Source organism: Monopterus albus, unplaced genomic scaffold (genome assembly GCF_001952655.1).
Source record: "Monopterus albus unplaced genomic scaffold, M_albus_1.0 scaffold187.1, whole genome shotgun sequence".
Taxonomy (NCBI): domain Eukaryota; kingdom Metazoa; phylum Chordata; class Actinopteri; order Synbranchiformes; family Synbranchidae; genus Monopterus; species Monopterus albus.
Genome location: NW_018128067.1, coordinates 593,588 through 612,134, shown reverse-complemented (window position 1 = coordinate 612,134; position 18,547 = coordinate 593,588). Strand labels below are relative to the sequence as shown.

The 18,547-nt window shown below is 41.7% G+C and overlaps 2 protein-coding genes across 4 annotated transcripts in view; one reads left to right on the top strand and one right to left on the bottom strand.

Annotated features, from left to right (window-relative positions):
• Positions 1–1,124, bottom strand: part of tbc1d22b (TBC1 domain family, member 22B) — a 16,537-nt gene extending 15,413 nt beyond the window's left edge. The window contains exon 1 of one of the 2 annotated variants that reach the window (XM_020617257.1): positions 1,042–1,124. In XM_020617257.1, coding sequence (XP_020472913.1) covers positions 1,042–1,082 — 41 coding nt within the window. In that variant the 5' untranslated portion in view covers positions 1,083–1,124. The remainder of the gene's footprint in view (positions 1–1,041) is intronic. The other variant, XM_020617260.1, reaches the window with a different exon arrangement.
• An 87-nt stretch (positions 1,125–1,211) lies between these two features.
• The window catches only part of myt1b (myelin transcription factor 1b), a 98,532-nt gene continuing 81,196 nt past the window's right edge, over positions 1,212–18,547 (top strand). Inside the window, exons 1-3 of one of the 2 annotated variants that reach the window (XM_020617249.1) lie at positions 1,212–1,263; positions 1,526–1,632; positions 2,731–2,858. In XM_020617249.1, the coding sequence (XP_020472905.1) occupies positions 1,234–1,263; positions 1,526–1,632; positions 2,731–2,858 (265 nt within the window). In that variant the 5' untranslated portion in view covers positions 1,212–1,233. Of the gene's footprint in view, positions 1,264–1,295; positions 1,633–2,730; positions 2,859–18,547 lie in introns of those variants that run through there. The other variant, XM_020617248.1, reaches the window with a different exon arrangement.

Genomic DNA, 18,547 nt, shown 5'->3' with positions numbered 1-18,547 from the left:
AACCGTCCACACTCAGAGAGGTGTTACACCGAACTGTCTCTCATTACAACCAGAAATTTAATATTCATATAGGTTCAGATATTTTGCTGACTGTAAATAAAAAAATGTCCCAGAATAGATAGAATGGGTCACACCTTCTGACAGCATTAAGAACTATGGTGTAAACAGTAGGGATTATGTCAGTATTTGGTCTTTTTAATGAAGATGAGCCTCATACACATGACAGGTCATAGATTCTGTTGGGAAACCTAACCTGTACTCTTGTCTAGCTGACCTCTGACCTTGCACCAGAGGGTGCAAGTGAATTTTTTTTTTGTTTTGTTTTTTGGGGGGTGCCAGCGTAACGCGTCATACTCTGAAAACCACACGCACTGGGAAAACAATTCCTCCTTTCTTCCTTCCTTTGTGGTAGGATGCAAGGCAAAGAACCCGGAGTTAAAGTTTTAAAAGCTGTAAAAAACAGAAACTATAAGAAGACAAAAGTGGATAAGATGTGAGGCATTCGCAGAAACAATGGGGAAGCAGGAATTTCTACACTGTGTGTGTGGCAGGTGTCTTGCTATGTTTGCAGGAGCCTTAGCTAACTGCAGTAGCTTGCTAGGGCATAACACAAGGGAGGAAAATTAGCGATAGTCAGGGTATGGTTGATGACTAAAACGATTATAGGACAAGTTAGCTGTGTGTTAGCAGGCTACTCCTGTTCTTCCTGCTAATGCCTCGGGTTTATCCTCTTAAAAGTTGTTTTTGTTTGGTACATTTTAAAACTACCTCTTGGTTCTTTGCCTTGTGGGAAGCCTACCACACAGCTGCTTGTAGACATTTTTAAGGTTTTTGTAAAAAAGGCGGAATTCTCAAAGAGGCGCCTTCACTCCATACAAAGTCAGTGGAACAAGATAAATTGTAACCCCTATCCCCGTGTGGGCGTGGCCTAAATGCGCTTTGTCACTATGTATTACATTGGTTGGAGAAAGTCTAGGTGTACATCAGACAAGTCAGTTGTAGAAAAATGCAAACGCAAAATAAAACCATTTAAATACTAACCCATAAGACACTGCTCTCCCATGTACTGTGGCTACAATCATCGCATAATTAAAAACCACAAATCGAAAAACTTCCTCTTCATACTTCTCCCCCCCCCGGATGCTGCATGTGGAGCCTCTGTCCACACGAGGGCGGACTGTTTCTGCTGCAGAGAGAGAGAGAGAGAGAGAGAGAGAGAGAGCCGTGGTCAAAATGAAACGAGCCGAACCACTTATATTTACTGTAAATGTTTCAAAAGTTAACTTGCCATTAGTGCTGCTTATTAGACGTCACCAACAGATAGCCGACAGCACAGAAAGCTTGATCGGAACGATGTATAGTCAGGAAAATAAAATCATCTTTTCATCATTAGTTTGGTTCAAGGACCCCAGTGACTTAGAATATTTTAAAGTCAGTGTGTCCTATTCAAATGCACGCAAATAGAGGTTTTAGAGATACGACCTCGTTTCGTTGTACATGTCTCCGGTCTCTATTTGAATTGCAGGTGCGCTCCCGTGTCTGTTTGTTTAGGGAAATCACTGCAGCAGCCCCACCTGGCTTCACCTCCCCACCTGGCTTCACCTCCAACGAACTTCAACTGACAACATTCAGGTGAGACTTTATATTCGGCTTACATGCTGGAAACAAATGTGTCTCGTGTCGTCATGGGTGGAAAATAGTCTCCTTCGCACCTTTTCTGGGATTATCTATTTGTAAAGACAAAATATTTTTACTTTTTGAGAGAAGTTTAATCTTTCCTCAGGCAAGTCTTCTGAATTTTTGCCTCTGCGTTGGTGTAGAGGAAAACGGCTTGAAAGCAGACACACCAATAGAGTCACAAGGCAGGACAATGGGAAACTGGGAATACTGGAGTGGCCTGGGGCACAACAGTTTGCTAAATGACACTACATTTAGTTAGATTTTTTTTTTAACTTAATATCATTTAGGTGAGAGACGTCTTTTCTAACAATAAAGTAAGTTTCTGTTGTAAATGCAAATGTATTTTTAAACTTCAAAGCCTAAAAAGATCATATTAATGTTATGTCTGTTCCAGCAGAAGAGATAACTGGAGATAACTGATTTTTCAGAATAAATGTATAATGTCCTTTTCTGTGGCATATGCTCATTGGAGTTTAAAGTCCTCAGCTCAGTTTTGGTTTGTGTGACCCTCCTTGTTTTGCTCTCCCTCTCACCCGTGAAAGAACCATTTTGTGACTTTATCTCTTCCTGAATACAAAAGTGGAAACAAAACCACTCTGACAGTATTCTTTAAAAAAAAAAAGAGGACATTTTTTCTTTGGTGCTGTCATCATGGCAGACAAGTTTTCAGCTCTGCTATACATCTGTACACAGTTTAGAGACCTTGGAAGGATTTATACCTAAAACTACTTGAAGAAATGTTGGTTTCTCAGAAGTTTTAAAGTCTAACTTTTACGTGGGAGTATATTCAAAGCTGCTGTCAGAAAAGGTACTGCATATTTTTTCTGTCTTGATGTTATGTATGCAAACTTTACATCAGATACATTTTTATGTCACTTAGATTTTTTCTCTTTTTGCATTAAATATATCTACACCTATGATTTTATAACATCATTGTGCTGTATGAATCACCCTGAGGACTATATGGTGACACAGTTTGTAGTGAAATATAGATGGTCAAGAAAATGGCAATGCTGGGTTAGACAATAAAAGAAATCCTATTTTTTGGAGCTTCCTCTTCAGGCACATGGTGATGTGTAGCCAAGATCTTCATCTCAAAGTCAACGGGTCATTAATAGCTGTGCTCCTACACTGTGACTGTGACCAGGCCATGAAGGAGTGTGAGTTCTCAGAGAAAGGTAAGACAGATACCTTACTTGGAGGAAGTCTGTGTGTGTGTGTGTGTGACCTGAATTGAATGGGAAAATGTGTCCAAACACCTGACTGGTAGTGTATATTATATTATCTACATTTCTGCAACACTATGATGTTTTCATTGATGAAGTCTGTGATAAAGACCATGATGTAGAGGAGAGAGGCTGTTACAGTGGCAGGACAAATCATAGTGTTTCTGTGAAGAAATGTACCAAAGGGGCATGTAGTAAATTGGCAACTGCATACTGTATATTTGTATGCTTTGGGTATATTTATGCTAAACATGAGAGACTGAATCAGAATAAGTTTTACTGGCCAGGTGTGCTGCACACACAAGGAGTTTGACTCCAGTACAGTGGCTCTCAGTGTGTATGTACAATATTCTTCTGTAGGGCAACGAGTAAACAAGTAAACAAAATAAGACAGAGAGCAAAAAAAGAAAAGAAAAAGCATGTACAAATGAGAAAATGGAATGTGCATTAGGGCAATAAAAATAAAGTACTTATAAATACAGAAATACTGTATATATACACAGTTGAGTCTGCATGTTCTCCCTGTGCCTGGGTGGGTTCGCTCTGGGTAGTCCAGCTTCCTCACACAGTCCAAAGACATGCAGCTTAGGGTGATGGTGACTAAATTGTTAGTGAGTGAGTGTGTGTGGTTGTTTGTCTACATGTCAGCCCTGTGACAGACTGGTGACCTGTCCAGGGTGGACCCCTCTTCTTGCCCAATCAGCTGGGATTGGCTCCAGCCCCCCCGTGACCCTCTTCAGGAATGAGCGGTATAGATAATGGATGGATGGATATGCACAGTTTAGATGGAGTTTTTCACACAGGTATATACAGAGGTATATTTACAGGTATTGCCCTGAGGGTTGTTGTTCTGTTATACAGTCATGGTGTTATGGTTTAATCCCCCTCATCAGGAGGGTGAGGGAGAACTGAGGCAGGACTCAAGATTGTTGACCCAGTTGCTAGTAAAAAAAGGTGGTTTTATGGTGGGGAACACACACAAAAAAAAAGGAACAGTCAATGAATACAGTACAAGGATAAACTAACGGCAAGACTACGGTTAGCAGGAGGATGAGGATGGACAGGTGAATAGACAGGCTAACCATGAGGACAGGCGAACAAAACGGTTTTCCACAGCACAGGAACTGTCAGCTTGTATACACAAGTAGCGTCTGGCTAACCTCATGGACAAAAACAAACAAACTCAGAGATCCACAGCACAGGAACCGTCAAAACAAAATGATGTACACTACATACCACGAGTATAGGGCTGTTACAGGGTTTGCACGTTACAGTAGTTAATGCTCCGGCGATGGCGGAGCGTCCGCCAGAGGTATAAATAAGGTAGGAGGGTGATTACAGTGATGTGCCCCAGCTGTGCGCGTCAAACCACAAGTCACTGATTACAACATGCGACACAGCTGAGGCGCTGATCCCGCAGAAAGAGCGAGCAGGAGAGAGAAAGGCAGAAGAGAGGCAGGTCGCGCCGAGCGGACCTGACACATGGGTTCAGTGTTCATCAGAGTGATGGCACAGAGGAAGAAACTGTCGTTGTGCCTGATTATTTTGTCGTACAGTGGCCTGGAGCATGGTCCAGAGGGGAGGAGTTCAAACAGATTGTGTCCTTCTCTGCCCTCCTTTTTGACCTGTGAAGTTAACAGGTCCTCTATAGAGGTCAGACTGGCACCGATGACCTTTTCTGCAGTCCTGACTGTCCGCTGGAGTTTGTTTCTGTCCTGTTTGGTTGTTGAACCAAACCAGATAGTGATGGATGAGCAGAGAACAGACTTGATGATTCCTCTGTAGAACTGTATCAGCAGCTCCTGGGCCAGGGTGAACTTCCTGAGCTGGGACAGGAAGAAGAAAAGAGGATGCAGTATTTGTGTTTTGTTGTGCATTTATTGTAAAACAACAAAACACAGACAAAGTGTGGCAGTGTTTACTGCTGTGGTGCTTTTAGTAAATATCCATCTTTAGCTCTGTGTCATTATCACCCTGCAGAGTATGGATTCACAAACTCTACACACACACACACACACACAGGCACATGCAGGAAACTGCCTCCTACACTCGTTCCAACTGACACACATGGTTTAGTTTTGCAAGAGATTGTATGCGCATCTGTGAGTGTGTGTGTGTGTGTATTAGCATGTGTGACTCTGTATGTGTGTCCAGTAGACTGAATTATGGGTCTGAATGGAGTGAATGGTATTTGACCATGTGCATTGTGCTTTATGGGATGAGCAGGCTTTAATGACTCTGTCACCAGTAAATGGGGTCTGATTTGTAGCACAGCTGTCGCTCCACTCTCTGATCAAGTCGGGCCTTCTGGAGACACACGCACATGCACACAGAATCAGTAAATATCCAGCACATACCCCACACCTAAACATCCGTATTAAACCATACATGCTCACAGCGCTGAATGTAGATTGGAATTCTGGCACAAACAGTTTCATTAGTGTGTGTTGTCGATACAGAAAGTACCTGCAATCTGAAGTCTAATCAGAGAGAAATTGCAGCTGTTCAGAAGCAGGCAGCAGTCAGACATTAGATCTCATATCCAATCAATGCACCTATTCCTCAGAGATGGCACAATCTATTACGTAGTATTGATATTGTGGCTTTGATCCCATTTCAGTGGATACAGTGCAGATGGAGTTATGTTATTCATTAACACGCTGTGCAGATGCAGCAGTGAGGCTTTGGTCAGGGTAACAGAACCAACCTCTGGGTTTCCAAGCATCCACCCTTGCTGAGACCTCCTGTGGGGGCTCTGTTCTGTAGCTGAGCTCAGCTTTCACTGCTCCTGTTGGATGATGGAAAACAATTTGACTATGGGAATCATATTACAACAGCAAAGCACTGCAAGCCCGGTAATTTCATCATTGCCTGGGTGACAGGCCTGGTGCAGGTTACGGTTCCCATGTAAGACGGGGTCTGCTTGGCTAATAAAAAACTTTTAACAGTATTTCTTAACTGCTGAAAGGTAGATTAAAGCTGACTATTGATATGAATGATAACATGGAGGCTTTTGAGCATCATGGTTCAATCTGGGCTGCCAAGTTTTTTATTTCATTATTAAACAGGGTAGTCCAGCCTAGTGGAATATTTATTTAACTGAATTTTAGTGTAAGTTAACATGCAGTCATCATTCAGGGTCTGCTGTTTTCTGTTGTCAGTTGTCAGACTGCATGAATATGGATCTTTTCTTCTGTCTGACAAGCTAACTCACTTTGTGTTGGCTTCAAATAACACACATTTGAACTGTTAGCTTTCCAATTCCTCTTAGTAATTATATTTCTCCAGACTATGTGGTAACTTTAGCAGGTTTACCTTTCTATCTAGATTTATTCATCTTTCATTGAGTTTATGCCTTTAGACTTGTGCTATTTACTGGCTTTTCTGTTGGTATTCGTTTGCTACTTTGATATTGTTTATCTTCTGTACTTACTTTTTTTTTCTTCGTGGGACATATGATTTTTCACCAATATCTTTTATGTAGTTGTTATTTCTAAACGATTTGCCCTTTATTATGTCTTTCTATCTTGGATCATATTTTTCACAGTTTGTAGGGTTAAAGTATTTCTGTATTTTGAGTGTATGTACATTTCTTGCTTTCGTTCTTTGATAGTATCTTTATGATATTTATTATCATTTGTTTGTTTCTGGTTGTCCTGGATGTGTATGTATATATGAGTGGGTCATTGTTGTATTTTAAGCTTACTTTTTTTTCTGATGACATCAAAAAAACCATGAAACTAAATTTCATGGGTAAAACAATTGGAGTGCCACTATAAGTTTTGCTTTTTGTTTCTGAAAACATTACAACTTTGTTTTCATTCACACCTTTTGTACATGAGCCGAAATTTTTGTATATGTTTTGGCTTATTTGGACCTGTAGTGTGGTCCCTGCTAAAGGCTGATAGAGTGTTGTTGTTTTAACTCCTCACCAGTAGATGTCACTGTTGCAAAGTATTTGCTGAGTCTGACAGTTTGGAGTTCACAGGTTCTTCAGCATCTCTTTAAAGTGGGCCCTCTCCTGTTCACTGCATCATCTTACAGGCATTCAAACAGTTGCATTGATCTATCCATCTGTCTTGTTTACTCTGCAGACTCTGAGCTTACTGACAGTGTAACAGGTATGCCCTTTTGATCTCAGGGAAATGTCAATGCAATCTTATGGCAGCCTGTGTGTGTGTGTGTGTGTGTGTGTGTGTGAACTTATGGTAGTACTGTACATTTTCAAGTCTGAATTGATTTCCCATGTTCTGCTTTCTGTGAGTATCACGTCTGTCATGTCTCTTACTCTCTCATCTGCTTCTCTCTGTTCATTTAGTGGTGAGGTGCAGCAGCAATTCCACTCATGTATGCTGCACCTTGTTGACTTTAGCCTCATTAGAAGGCCAAATGAATATGACGAGTTGTGACATTAGGCTACAGCTGGAACAAATGCGCCAGCCGCTCACTCTCCATCCTGGCCAATTTTTCTCTCTCCGTTCCTCACACACATACACACACATGTGCTTTTTTGGGGAAGGGCTTGGTGGGGTTGATGGGTTTGCAACAATATTGGAAATGTAGATGGGCCTGTGTTTTGAATTGGATTGCACGCTTTGATGCAGAGACAGATTGTAAACTGTGATTTTATTAAATCCTTCATTAGAATTCATCAGTGAGATTGGATCAGAAAAAGGTCACTGTGCAGATGTGCCCCCCCGCTTCTCTCCTTTTTGCTCCATCCCCCTTATATATACCCTCCTCCCCTTTCTCTCTTGTTTACCCCCCTCTCTCTCCCTCCCTCTCTCTCTCTGTTTCCACTTTGCAAAGCACAGGGGACTTGCTCTCACCCACCATCTCTCCCTCATGGTGTCTTGCTCTCTCCATTCCCTCGCTAGCCCTTGCCCGAAACAAATTTGTGATGAAAATGGGGAAAAATGATCATCATGGGCCTGCTAGAGAAACACAAGGTGAAAGTGACATTATCCCCCAACCCTGGACCCCCCTCCTCCACCTCATAGCCATCTAGCCTGGCGCCAGTGGGACGCCTGTGCCACAAATCATTTGTATACTCTCATTTCTGCTAGCGGCCCGTGATGTTGCTTACTGCTTAGTGAGCAGATGACTTTCAGAAGGAAGAGTGAATTGGGAGGGAGGGATGAAGAAATGGGGAGATGAGGAAAGAGGAGCGGGGTTGGGGGGGGGTGGCAATTTGCCGCCCTACAAGGACGTCTGTGAGAGTTGGATCTGAAATTGAGAGGGAAATTGTGTGCGCCATATGTCAAGTTCTGCAAAGGAGGTTTTCATTGTGCACCTATATGTGTGTACATGAACACATGAATGTGTGTTTTCTGTTTGAAAATGAAGCATCTGGGTTGTTTATTGAATCACCTTTGCCATTGTCTGCATTCCCTCCTATCTCCTATTAGCCCTGAAAGAGCTGCCGCCCCCCCCCCCAACAACAAGGAAATGAGAAATGTGGCGCGCATATTGTCTGTAGCTAGTGTTTGGTCATCTTTGTCTCTCTCACATGTATGCACACACACACGCACCCTTCCCCCACCCCTGCCCAGTGTGAGACATCATGATTCTTCTGGTACACTGAATACATTCTCCATGCAGTCTGAGCATTGGGCCATGCAGGCGAACATGTGACATTACCAGAAAAGCTGTATTATTTCATCTGCAACACACACACACACACACACACACACACACACACACACACACACACACACACACACACACAAATTATAAAACATCCATAACACACCTATAACTTAGCATAATATAGTTTGCATAGATACATGTTCACCTTCATGTGCACACAAACATAAACACTCCCTATGCATGTGTGCCTCCACCACAATACACACATACACACTCACATTCTCACATGAACACATAAATATGCACATACACACACTCAAGCACACAGACATCACCTTTCATGCATACAAACATAAATGCTCTTTCACCGTCTCCCTTTCTTCTCAGACCACCGATCCACCCACACATGCATACAAACGCACACAGTCAGCTTCATGTAGAGTAAATATAGAGCGCAGGCACCGTGGCACAGTGACCTGCAGAGGAACCTGCACACTTTGCCTGCTAGTTCCACAGGGCCCTCTGCTTTCAGGAAAGCCATGCAGTATTCATGGCTCAGTCACAAGGCTCTGCGAGGCAGGATGGCAGGAGCAGTAAACACAGTGGAAGTGCACTGCAAGTAGCTCAGCAGGACACTGTCAGTGTTACACAATATGCACTGTAGTTCTGCTCTGTTTTTGTGTTTGTTTTGTGATCTGTGAAGCAGAACAGCTTCTTTTCCCAATTGTAAATCATTTTTATTTTTAAGAATTTAGATTTTTTTTCTTTTTAGTTGTATGTCTGTGTCTTTGTTCACTATTACACACCTTCTGCTGTGTGAGTTTGTGTGACTCCCTGTTTAGTGTACACGTGTTTGTATGTGTCCTCTTTATGCTCCACTGCCTGCTTTGAGAAATAGGTCCATTCCTCATTATTACCCCAAAGGCTGTCTGAGTGTGGAATGTCTCAAACACACATGCACGCACACACACACACACATAGAGAGGGAGCTCCCTGTGACCCACATTCATCAGATCCAACCCCATGGGGCCTCCAGGGAGCTTCAGCAGAGTCATGCCTCCAGCATGATGCACCATGGCAGGGCACTGACTCTGAGAAATGTAGCTCCGGAACCCTGGTGCTTCCACTCTCTCCAGGGGAACTGCAGTTATCAATGCTTCGTGTTTTCAGTATCATAACTCCACTTTTTAAGGAGGTTGTGGTTGAGGCAATGAGATTAGAGAGGGTCAGGGCTGACAGAGTCCAATATACCTGCATCAGGGCCACAGTGATCGAAGCATACATCTGCTGCCTGTTTTCTGTCAGAGTAATTGTGACAAAAGGAAGTAATTTAATTCTCTTCTATCTGTTTTATTTGTATTCTATTTATGCTTTTTAGCTGATTAAATCTTTTAGATTCATGTGTTCTATGGTACACTATCAGTACAGTACCAGTAACCCATTTTAGCAAGTGTCTACTATCAGTTCTTTGCTGTGAGCTAAATGCTAATGTCAGCATGCTAACATGCTCTCAGTGGTAGTGCTGCTATCTGATATTTAGCAGGTATAATATTTACCATGGGCATTATCTTAGTTTAATGTGTCACTATGCTAACATTTTCTTATTACACATACGTATGAAAGTGAAATGAAAGTGTGTACAAAACCTAGTGACAATCCATCCAGCAGTTTTACAAATAACCATCAATGTCATTTTCATGTTGCTGCTAGGATATGTAAGGAGATAAGCCAGGTGGGTGGGATTCATCCTCTGTGAAACAGGAATGTCTGTACGAATTTTGGTGCAAATCTATCTTGCAGATGTTGACATAAATCATAAAAGCAGTTATGATTGTCACCATTTATAGTGACACTAGAGGAAAAGTTAAGGAATTACCAAGGTCAGTAGGATTCATCTACTGGGTATGTACCAAATTTTATGGCAATCCATCCAACAACTGCTGAAATATTTCAGTCAACTGACTAAGATTGTTGTCCGTACACTGGACTTACTGGGTGTGGTGGCACAGTGGTGCAGCGGTTAGCACTGTTGCCTCACAGCAACAATGTTCAGAGTTAGACCTGCATGGCTGACCATGGCCTTTCTGTGTGGAGTTTGCATGTTCTCCCTGTGCCTAAGTGGGTTTTCTTCAGGTGCTCCGGCTTCCTCCCCCAGTCTAAAACGCAGGTTAGGTTCCTTGGTGGCTCTAAATTATCCATGTGTGTGTGTATGGTTGTCTGTCCGCCCCTATTCAGGAATAAGAGGTATAGATGATGGATGGATGGGTTATAAAATCACAGACACTCTGGACTGGATTAAAATCACTGACCAGCATAGGTATAGAAATCACCACACCTCCCTTAGAGATATACGCCAACCTTGTGTTGGTGCATAGATCACTGTGCCTCCAAATACAGACTGGGAGCTGCATAGGCCACATAAAGTAGTGAGCAACTGAATTAATGCATTTGTGAGTTAATTTCCTGAGGTGTGGATTTAAACATGAGGCATTTTTTTAACTGCTGTGGTATTTTTTTTTGCACTGAAATACATTTTTCTTTATTTTAGGATGATTATTTTGAGATATTGTTTTTCATTTTTATTAGATAGCTTATAGAGAAGGGAGTTTAGAGTTGTTAATTTTTTTTAACATTAACTTGCTGTGAAATAAAAATAGCAAACTTATCTTTGTGCCAGCGATAAAGAGCTTGTCCTGTCAACTGCACTGAGTTTGTTAAGGCCCACTTAGTAAAGCACAGAAACCTGTCTCCAATAAACAAACCACTGAAGCACAGTGAGAGCAATAACAAGTCATTTAAGTGCAGTAATGGATTAAAGGTTGTCTGTAAAAAAAAAAGAGAGTTAAAGGAAGGGTTGGCAATTTCGGAAAAACCAGCAGGAGGAAGCTCGGATTTGAAAGTAGACAACCAAAGAAATTACACCTTTTATTCAGATTTCTCTCCAAAGCTACTCCTCCAAAACACAATAATAAAAACCTCCCCAAACAAAACAAAACTGGTAATTACCTGTCCAGCAGAAATACGGCCGCCGTGGCGTCACTTTTCAGCCCCATTTGTTCTCTGTTGTCACCATCGTTCAAAAGCCACACTGATGTTAATTTTGGTTTTACTTCTTGCAGCATCCAACTTCTTTTAAATTTTAACTTTCTCGAATACGGTGTTACCCACCCATATCTGTGACCCTGAAATGTAGTTGGGGACCTCTGGTTCATGGCTAAGCTGCTTTAGCCCTGGCTCATAGTGCTAACTAGCCTTGGAAGTCCGGGCTTTTCGAGCGGTGGGAAGAGGGCCAGCTAACCTCATTCAAAACACAGGCTTTATTCTGTCTTGGTAACATGAACACTGCATGTGGTCTTTGATGCCCAGTTAACTGCATTACAATCCTATCTACATACTTAGAGCAGACTGGTGTCTGGCTGTGTATAAAAGGAGTCTGTTCCATGTGGTGGTCTTCTCACTCTCATACTTCTGGCAACATCAACAACACTACCTATAAGACTAGATGCCTTAAAGGGGAAGGCCTCGCCTGTAACAGCAGTCTCCATTTGCAAACAAAAGCTGCTGTGGCTACCTTTTCTGCCATAGCTCCATTAGCTTTAGCTGTAAAACAGAGCAGTAACATGTCTGCCTGCAACTAACTGCAATGCCTTGTGGGAGATTCTTGGTTCGTGCATTGAGTGCACGCAAGTAGGAAGTAGGCTGACAGGCAGGTTGGAACAACTACAATTATTGGTCAGGTGTTTCTCAGCCCTGCTGCTGCAACAGATGATGGATTTTTTTTTAATGTTGTCAGTGCATTTAATGTATTCATTGCCATCGAGATGAAAAGAGAATTTTAAGATATGTAACAAAAATGCTTCTGAAAAGAATCGCCAACCCTACCTTAAATGTGTACTTTTTTGTAGAGGCAGAGACTCATATTTATGAAATGCTGTTTCTGGAGAAAAGTGTTGTTTTTCAAACTTTCCCAAAGTCTCACAGAGTTGACATTGACTTGAGACAAAGTTTGTTTATCTGCTCATTATGGATGTAAACCGTCTCTCCCACCAGCCGCTTTGTTTGAGCTCAGGTGTCACACAAAGTTGTCTTGTTTTGCAACAGAGCACCACTTGTGACAAACTGCAAACTTTTCAACCAAGTTAGAGAATAGGCACTTTGATACTTAAATCTTTAGATTGGCGCCTTCCTTTCTCAGACCAGGTGGGCGCCATTGAGAGGGAAATCTCTTCGTTGAGGGTGCAAGTTTGAGGTTGTAACTCATGAACGGGACGCCTTTGAAAACACACAGGCTGCTGAGTGAGTGAGTTTTGTAGACACTGAGCTCTTTGCGGTTGCGTTCTTTAGCCCTCATGAATAATTCGGCGGTGCTGCTTGTCACTGTCGTTGTTGTTGTTGTTGTTGTCGGCTCTGGTGTCACTCCTGTCTGAGAGAGACTGAGGAGACAGAGGACTCTTTACACTTCAGTCTCCTCTGCACTTCCTCTTTCATTCACAGGCAGAGGAAGTGGCGGGGCTGTACGCTGTGTGTTTGTAGGGGGGGGAATCATGTCTGCCTGTCTGGTATAATGGCCTGTTTGTGCACAAGTACTGGTTGGAAGGAAGGAGGAGATGAAGGCATGGATGGAGCAGTGTGAAGAAAAACTCATGCCTACTTGTTTTCATATCTGAACGTGTTAATTTTTTAGATGAGAAGATTGATACCACTTTTATATCTGTCCATTCAGTGTGAAGTGGGCGGTTAGATTAGCTTAGCATAAAGATGGGAAACAACTAGCCTTGTTCTGTTTCAACCCTGGTTGAACCTCTGGTTCTTCAAAAGTATCACAGTCCACCTGGGACATTTAATGGACACATCAAAGCAATATTATTATCAAGGTATTGCAGCTCTTTTTGACAGTGGCTGCTTTTTCACTGATAGCGCATCATGCTAATGCAGGTGTTGCTGTTCTCCCTATTGGAGTCAGTTTAGTTTGGTTCAGGTCTAATTGATATGTACATTTTTAGATCAGGTGTGATTGTGCTCAGATCCTCTTCAGACTTTGTTTATTTTAAAAAACAGATACATTTTGACAGTTGCAGAGCTGAGGGATCATTGCAGAGAGGGCAAGGACTAGTATCGGGCCCTTATCAGTGCTTGAAGTGGGGTGAAAAAAGTGCTCGTGCTCCTCTTATATTCTCCCTGCAGCCTGTTGTATTTACAGCTTGTGCTGCTCTAAATTGGCCAAATAACAAATATAGGCTTAAATAAAATTTACACAATGTAAAAATATTAATAATAATTATAATCATAATATTTATTTATTCATTATTGACAGCAGGTAAAGTCAAAAGGCTCATGTTAGACAACAGAAATGGCATGATCCACCGCAGGGGACATCATCTTAGATGCTTCTTCACAGCCAGAATATTGCCTCCGTTTAAAGTATGCTGTTCAAAGTAAACTGCAACCTTAATCACACAAGTAAACCTTAAAACATTTGTTGTTGCTTCAGGGGGAGCTCAAGTTTCTTTTGGTGGAGCTAACCCCCTCTGGCTCCCACACTGCAGCTGGCAGAAAGCTCCTAAACTGTTGGTCATGACTGCATCTTTTTGTCGCTGCCCCCTGCTCCCATTGTCTAGTTTCGCTGCTGTCCACAACCATTCACACACACACACATGGATCTCTCCAGATTGTCACCTGACATCTCTCTCTTTCTCTCCCCAGATTGACATTTGTAATGATGATGACACATCACCTTTGATTTTAAACAGATTTCATACATTTTCTGACCTGGACATTTTTCTCTTATAGTTTTATTGTTCCATTGAAAAAGGAAGGAAACAGAAATAAAGCAGACGTGCTGATATGACACAGACAGCCAAATACTCAAAGTGCAGGGGCCCTATTAAGGGGGTACTAAAGGTGTAACATCAACAGTCATACCAGATAGACTGTAACAAACCCAATGGTGTCGAGAACCATCGAGTCCAGGACTCGGTCCAGCGGTCCAGGACTCGTCTCTGCTCTGAGTCTGACTTTTTATTTTGCCTTAATTAAAACATGCAAACAGACTTTATTCAAAATATTCAACTAAACAATAGAAAAGCAAGTTCAGTCAAGCAGAATTGGCCGGTAGGTGGACCACTTTCTCATCATGGGCCTGGAGCAGCCTCAACCCCCCAAACCCCACCCCCCAGCCCTTCTGCTCGCTCCGCTACAGCATGGTGAGGTTTTCCACAGGTCCTATTGATTTTTTTTTAAAACTAGACTAAAGTTAAGTAAAGTAGACTAGTAAATGTAAAGAAACCTAAAAACCTGGCTTAAGCCTGGCTTTTACAGTGTGTAGTGTACAGTAAACGATGTATCTATACTATTTACTATACTATTTATTGTTGGGTCCATCATTTTGGACCTGTATGACCTCTACTTCAAAATACAAAATAACTTTTAATAAATGCACAATTGTAAAACTAAAGCATTGCCATTATAGTTACAGTGTAGTGACTGCGGGTTGTCTCATCATTCAGTGCAGTATGATGTGTAGAGGTAGTTCTCTGCCCCATGGACACACACACACACACACACACACACACACACACACACACACTCCAGGAAGTACACTTCTGAAATAAAGTGAACATAGTGCAGGATAACATGAATGACAGTAGAGGGGGGACTGATGGGATAACATGGAGAATTCTTGGTCTTGTTTGGAATCATTGGAGAGGATGGCGGTCAGTGTGGACAACAAAACCAATATGAGATAGAGAGAGTGCTGACCAACAACAAAACACAAATCAAGTCTCTTTCTCTCTCTCACACATTTCAATTCAAATTTAAATTTTCTCCCTGACTCTTATTCTTTCTTTGGCTAATACTGTTACTCTCTCACTTTACCGCCTTCTCCCTCCCTCACATCCTCTCTCTTTCGCCACGTCCCTCATTCGCTCGCTCGCTTGCTCAGTCATTCATGCTCTCTCTCAGTCATCTACTTCATGTCAGTCTGCCGTTCCCGTTTCTATCGTGCCCATCTTTCCACATACTTTGCCATAACTCTGTTTTACCCCCTCACCTTTTTTGTTTCCAGCTTTTCTTTGATTTCCCTGGTGAACTCATGCAGTAAACTGCCTGTGCATTTTGAATGTAGTGCCTTTCTGATCAAATGGTTGGCGTGCAGGACAGGAGGAGAAAAAGTTGTATCGGAGAGGAGGAAGCAATGAATTCCATTATCACACCTCAAGTTTTTTTTCATACTTTTGTGTTGCATATATTTGTTTACATGCTAATCTGTGCCAGATCAGTGACACTGTTTATCCATTTAAAATGGGTGCCTATATGTATGTGTGTGCAACCAGGCCTTACCTTGATTCCCTCTGATCAAATGTCTTGAGAGCCCTCTAACACACAAACACACTGACATACTCATGAGTGTGAACTGAATTTTCAGACTGATCTGCCTGCACTGAATCACCATTGCCACTGAATGAATTAATAGCTTTTAGCAGCACCGGTGACAGAGAACGCCATTGTGAGCTCAGACATGATTCACAGTATGTTCACTTCTTCATTAAAAGCTCATTAAAAGGCTGCAAAAGCCACAGAAACAATCACGGTAATTAAGTGTTGCAAAGAGTCAGCTGCTATAAACCTCAGTATTAACAGTGCTTGTATTAGGCTTGTGCTCATTTCTGATCAGGTCAAATATTGATAGTTGAAGAGATGATCACTGATGGTCTTCTATTTACTGATATTAAGAAACAATGATGATCATTAATGTTAATTGGCACAGTGACTCTGCTTCTTAATATAAAGCAGCCTGTTTGTGATTGCTTTTCCACCTGCCAATCCAAAGTGTGCTTAGCAATCTAACAACTACTCACCAAAGCACTGCTCTGCACACTGATGTTAGACAAGTAATGGTTATAGTTAAGGTTCAGGAAATTAAATTGATGTAATGTCCCCGAAGTAATGGAAACACTACGTGTATGTGTGTGTTCTTGTACTTGTTACATAGTGAGGACCAAAAATGTCTTTTTTTAATACAGAGAGAGGATACTAAAGTGAGGACATTTTGGCTGGTCCTCACTTTGAGAAACATCTTTTTGAGGGTTAAAACTTGGTTTTAGGGTTTAGGTTTAGGTTAGGTGTTAGGCATTTAGTTTTGATGGTTAAGTGTTAGGGTAAGGGACTAGGGAATGCATTATGTTAGTGAATATCCTCACAAAGATAGGAGTACAAGTGTGTGTATGCTGGAGTCAGTGACCCCTCTCCCATTATTGATCTGGATTCCCTATCTTTTCTTTCTGCAACTGTTTCTTATTGCATCTGTTTTCTCTTTGGCTTAAATCTGCCCATCAGTAGCACACATCAAGCAAATTGCTATTTACTGTCTATAACTGGATTCTTCTGTTTTTTTTTTTCTCTGAAGTGCATTAGTTACTGTTGCATCAGTCTTGTTGTTTTGATCATTTCACTCTTGGCTTTTCCTCTCTGTTATCACTGCATTGTATTAGTGCCGGATCATTCATTTCTCTTCTCAGAATGTGTTTTTCTCCCTTAAGGACTAATTAGCCTTGATGCAACTGCAGGGTTGAACAGGCATAGCCACGATTTACTCATTATTTATGCCACTAACTTTTCCTGCAAAACAATGTTTCTGCCTTGCCATATCTTTTTGCCAAAGGAGATATTTATTAGTTGGACTGTAGTTTCAAATTAGCAGGCTCTTGTTATGTACTAGTGTTGGTGTAAACAAAATCAGCAACAACGTGAACCTGCAGAGGAAAAACATCCAAGACACTTTCAAGGCTGTCTATAATAATATTAAAGGCTTTAGAGACTGGTATATATAAATCAGCTGTGGTGTCAAAGGTGCTTTAATCAATCCCGATGGAATATCTATGGAAAAAGATAAGGCTTGAGTGACATTTGGCATCAGGTGCACAAGAGGGAGCATTGAAAGGTAATGATATGAAGGAAGAAGAGTGTTTTCATTTCTCTCACAGGTTACATCAGTGATGGATTTTAAAACTTATTTACTGACTACTTCTTTAATGGCCACTGTGGGTATGAGGGACTATTGCCATGCGCCTCAAAGTGAATCCACAAACATTTTCTTGTGGACTTCATCATTTATTAGACAGAAATTTCTGCTGCCTCTCTAACATGGAATGGCAAGATACTGAGTTACTCTTTAGAGGTCTTGTTTTCTATTTGCACTATAGGGTGAAGCTTCTGAAAGTGGGTTTCCATTTTTGTGTGTGTGTTCTGTACATGTGCACTCAGGGTAGATCCCAGTTCCCTTAATTGCATCCGTGTTTCTTAATTTGCATCTTTCTCTTGTGTTTTAGTCACTCTCATCTAAGATACGAGGAAAAGATGTAAGCAGAAAGCGCAAGGAGAGAGGACTCAAGGAAACCTTTTTATATAGACGTGCTATCTTTTCCTCCAATCTGTCATCCGAAGTGTCCAATCACCAACTGATTTCCAATAAAGGGGTGTGTTGGTCCATAAAAGATTTCTGCGAAGGATGCACTAGTGTATCCTTGCTCATGGCTCCTCCAGCAGCCTCCTCACTTCTTGCTCCTCAGAGCAGGATTCTGAGCTTTGGGATGTCCTTCAAAATGGCAGACCAGAACGGCTTTGGGGTGAGCAAGGGTTGGGGAGCAAGGAATGATAAAATAAAAGGATTGGGATTTAGCCACAGGGCCCCATTTTCATGTCAGAGCTACAACTAGTCTAGTCTAGTGCTCTGACAGTTCAGTATTTTCTTGTCCTTAACATTGCCTTTGCCTCTCTGTGTGGTATTTTGATGCCAAGTGCACAGTGCGCAGATGGAAGGAGAGGCACAGCAAGTTTATTAAAATCAGGCAGCGGAAAATGCTGTGTTGCGCTGAGAATAGAGGTCTCAGAACCACATGTCTTTCTGGTGCAGCATCACCTTGAGTACAGTTCACTGATTTTATCAACAAGAGCAAACTAAATACTGGGAGTAGGCCTAAATGCACAGCAACATATTCATTTGATCCATTGTTAATATAAATAAATATCTATTATAATATTAATAATAATGG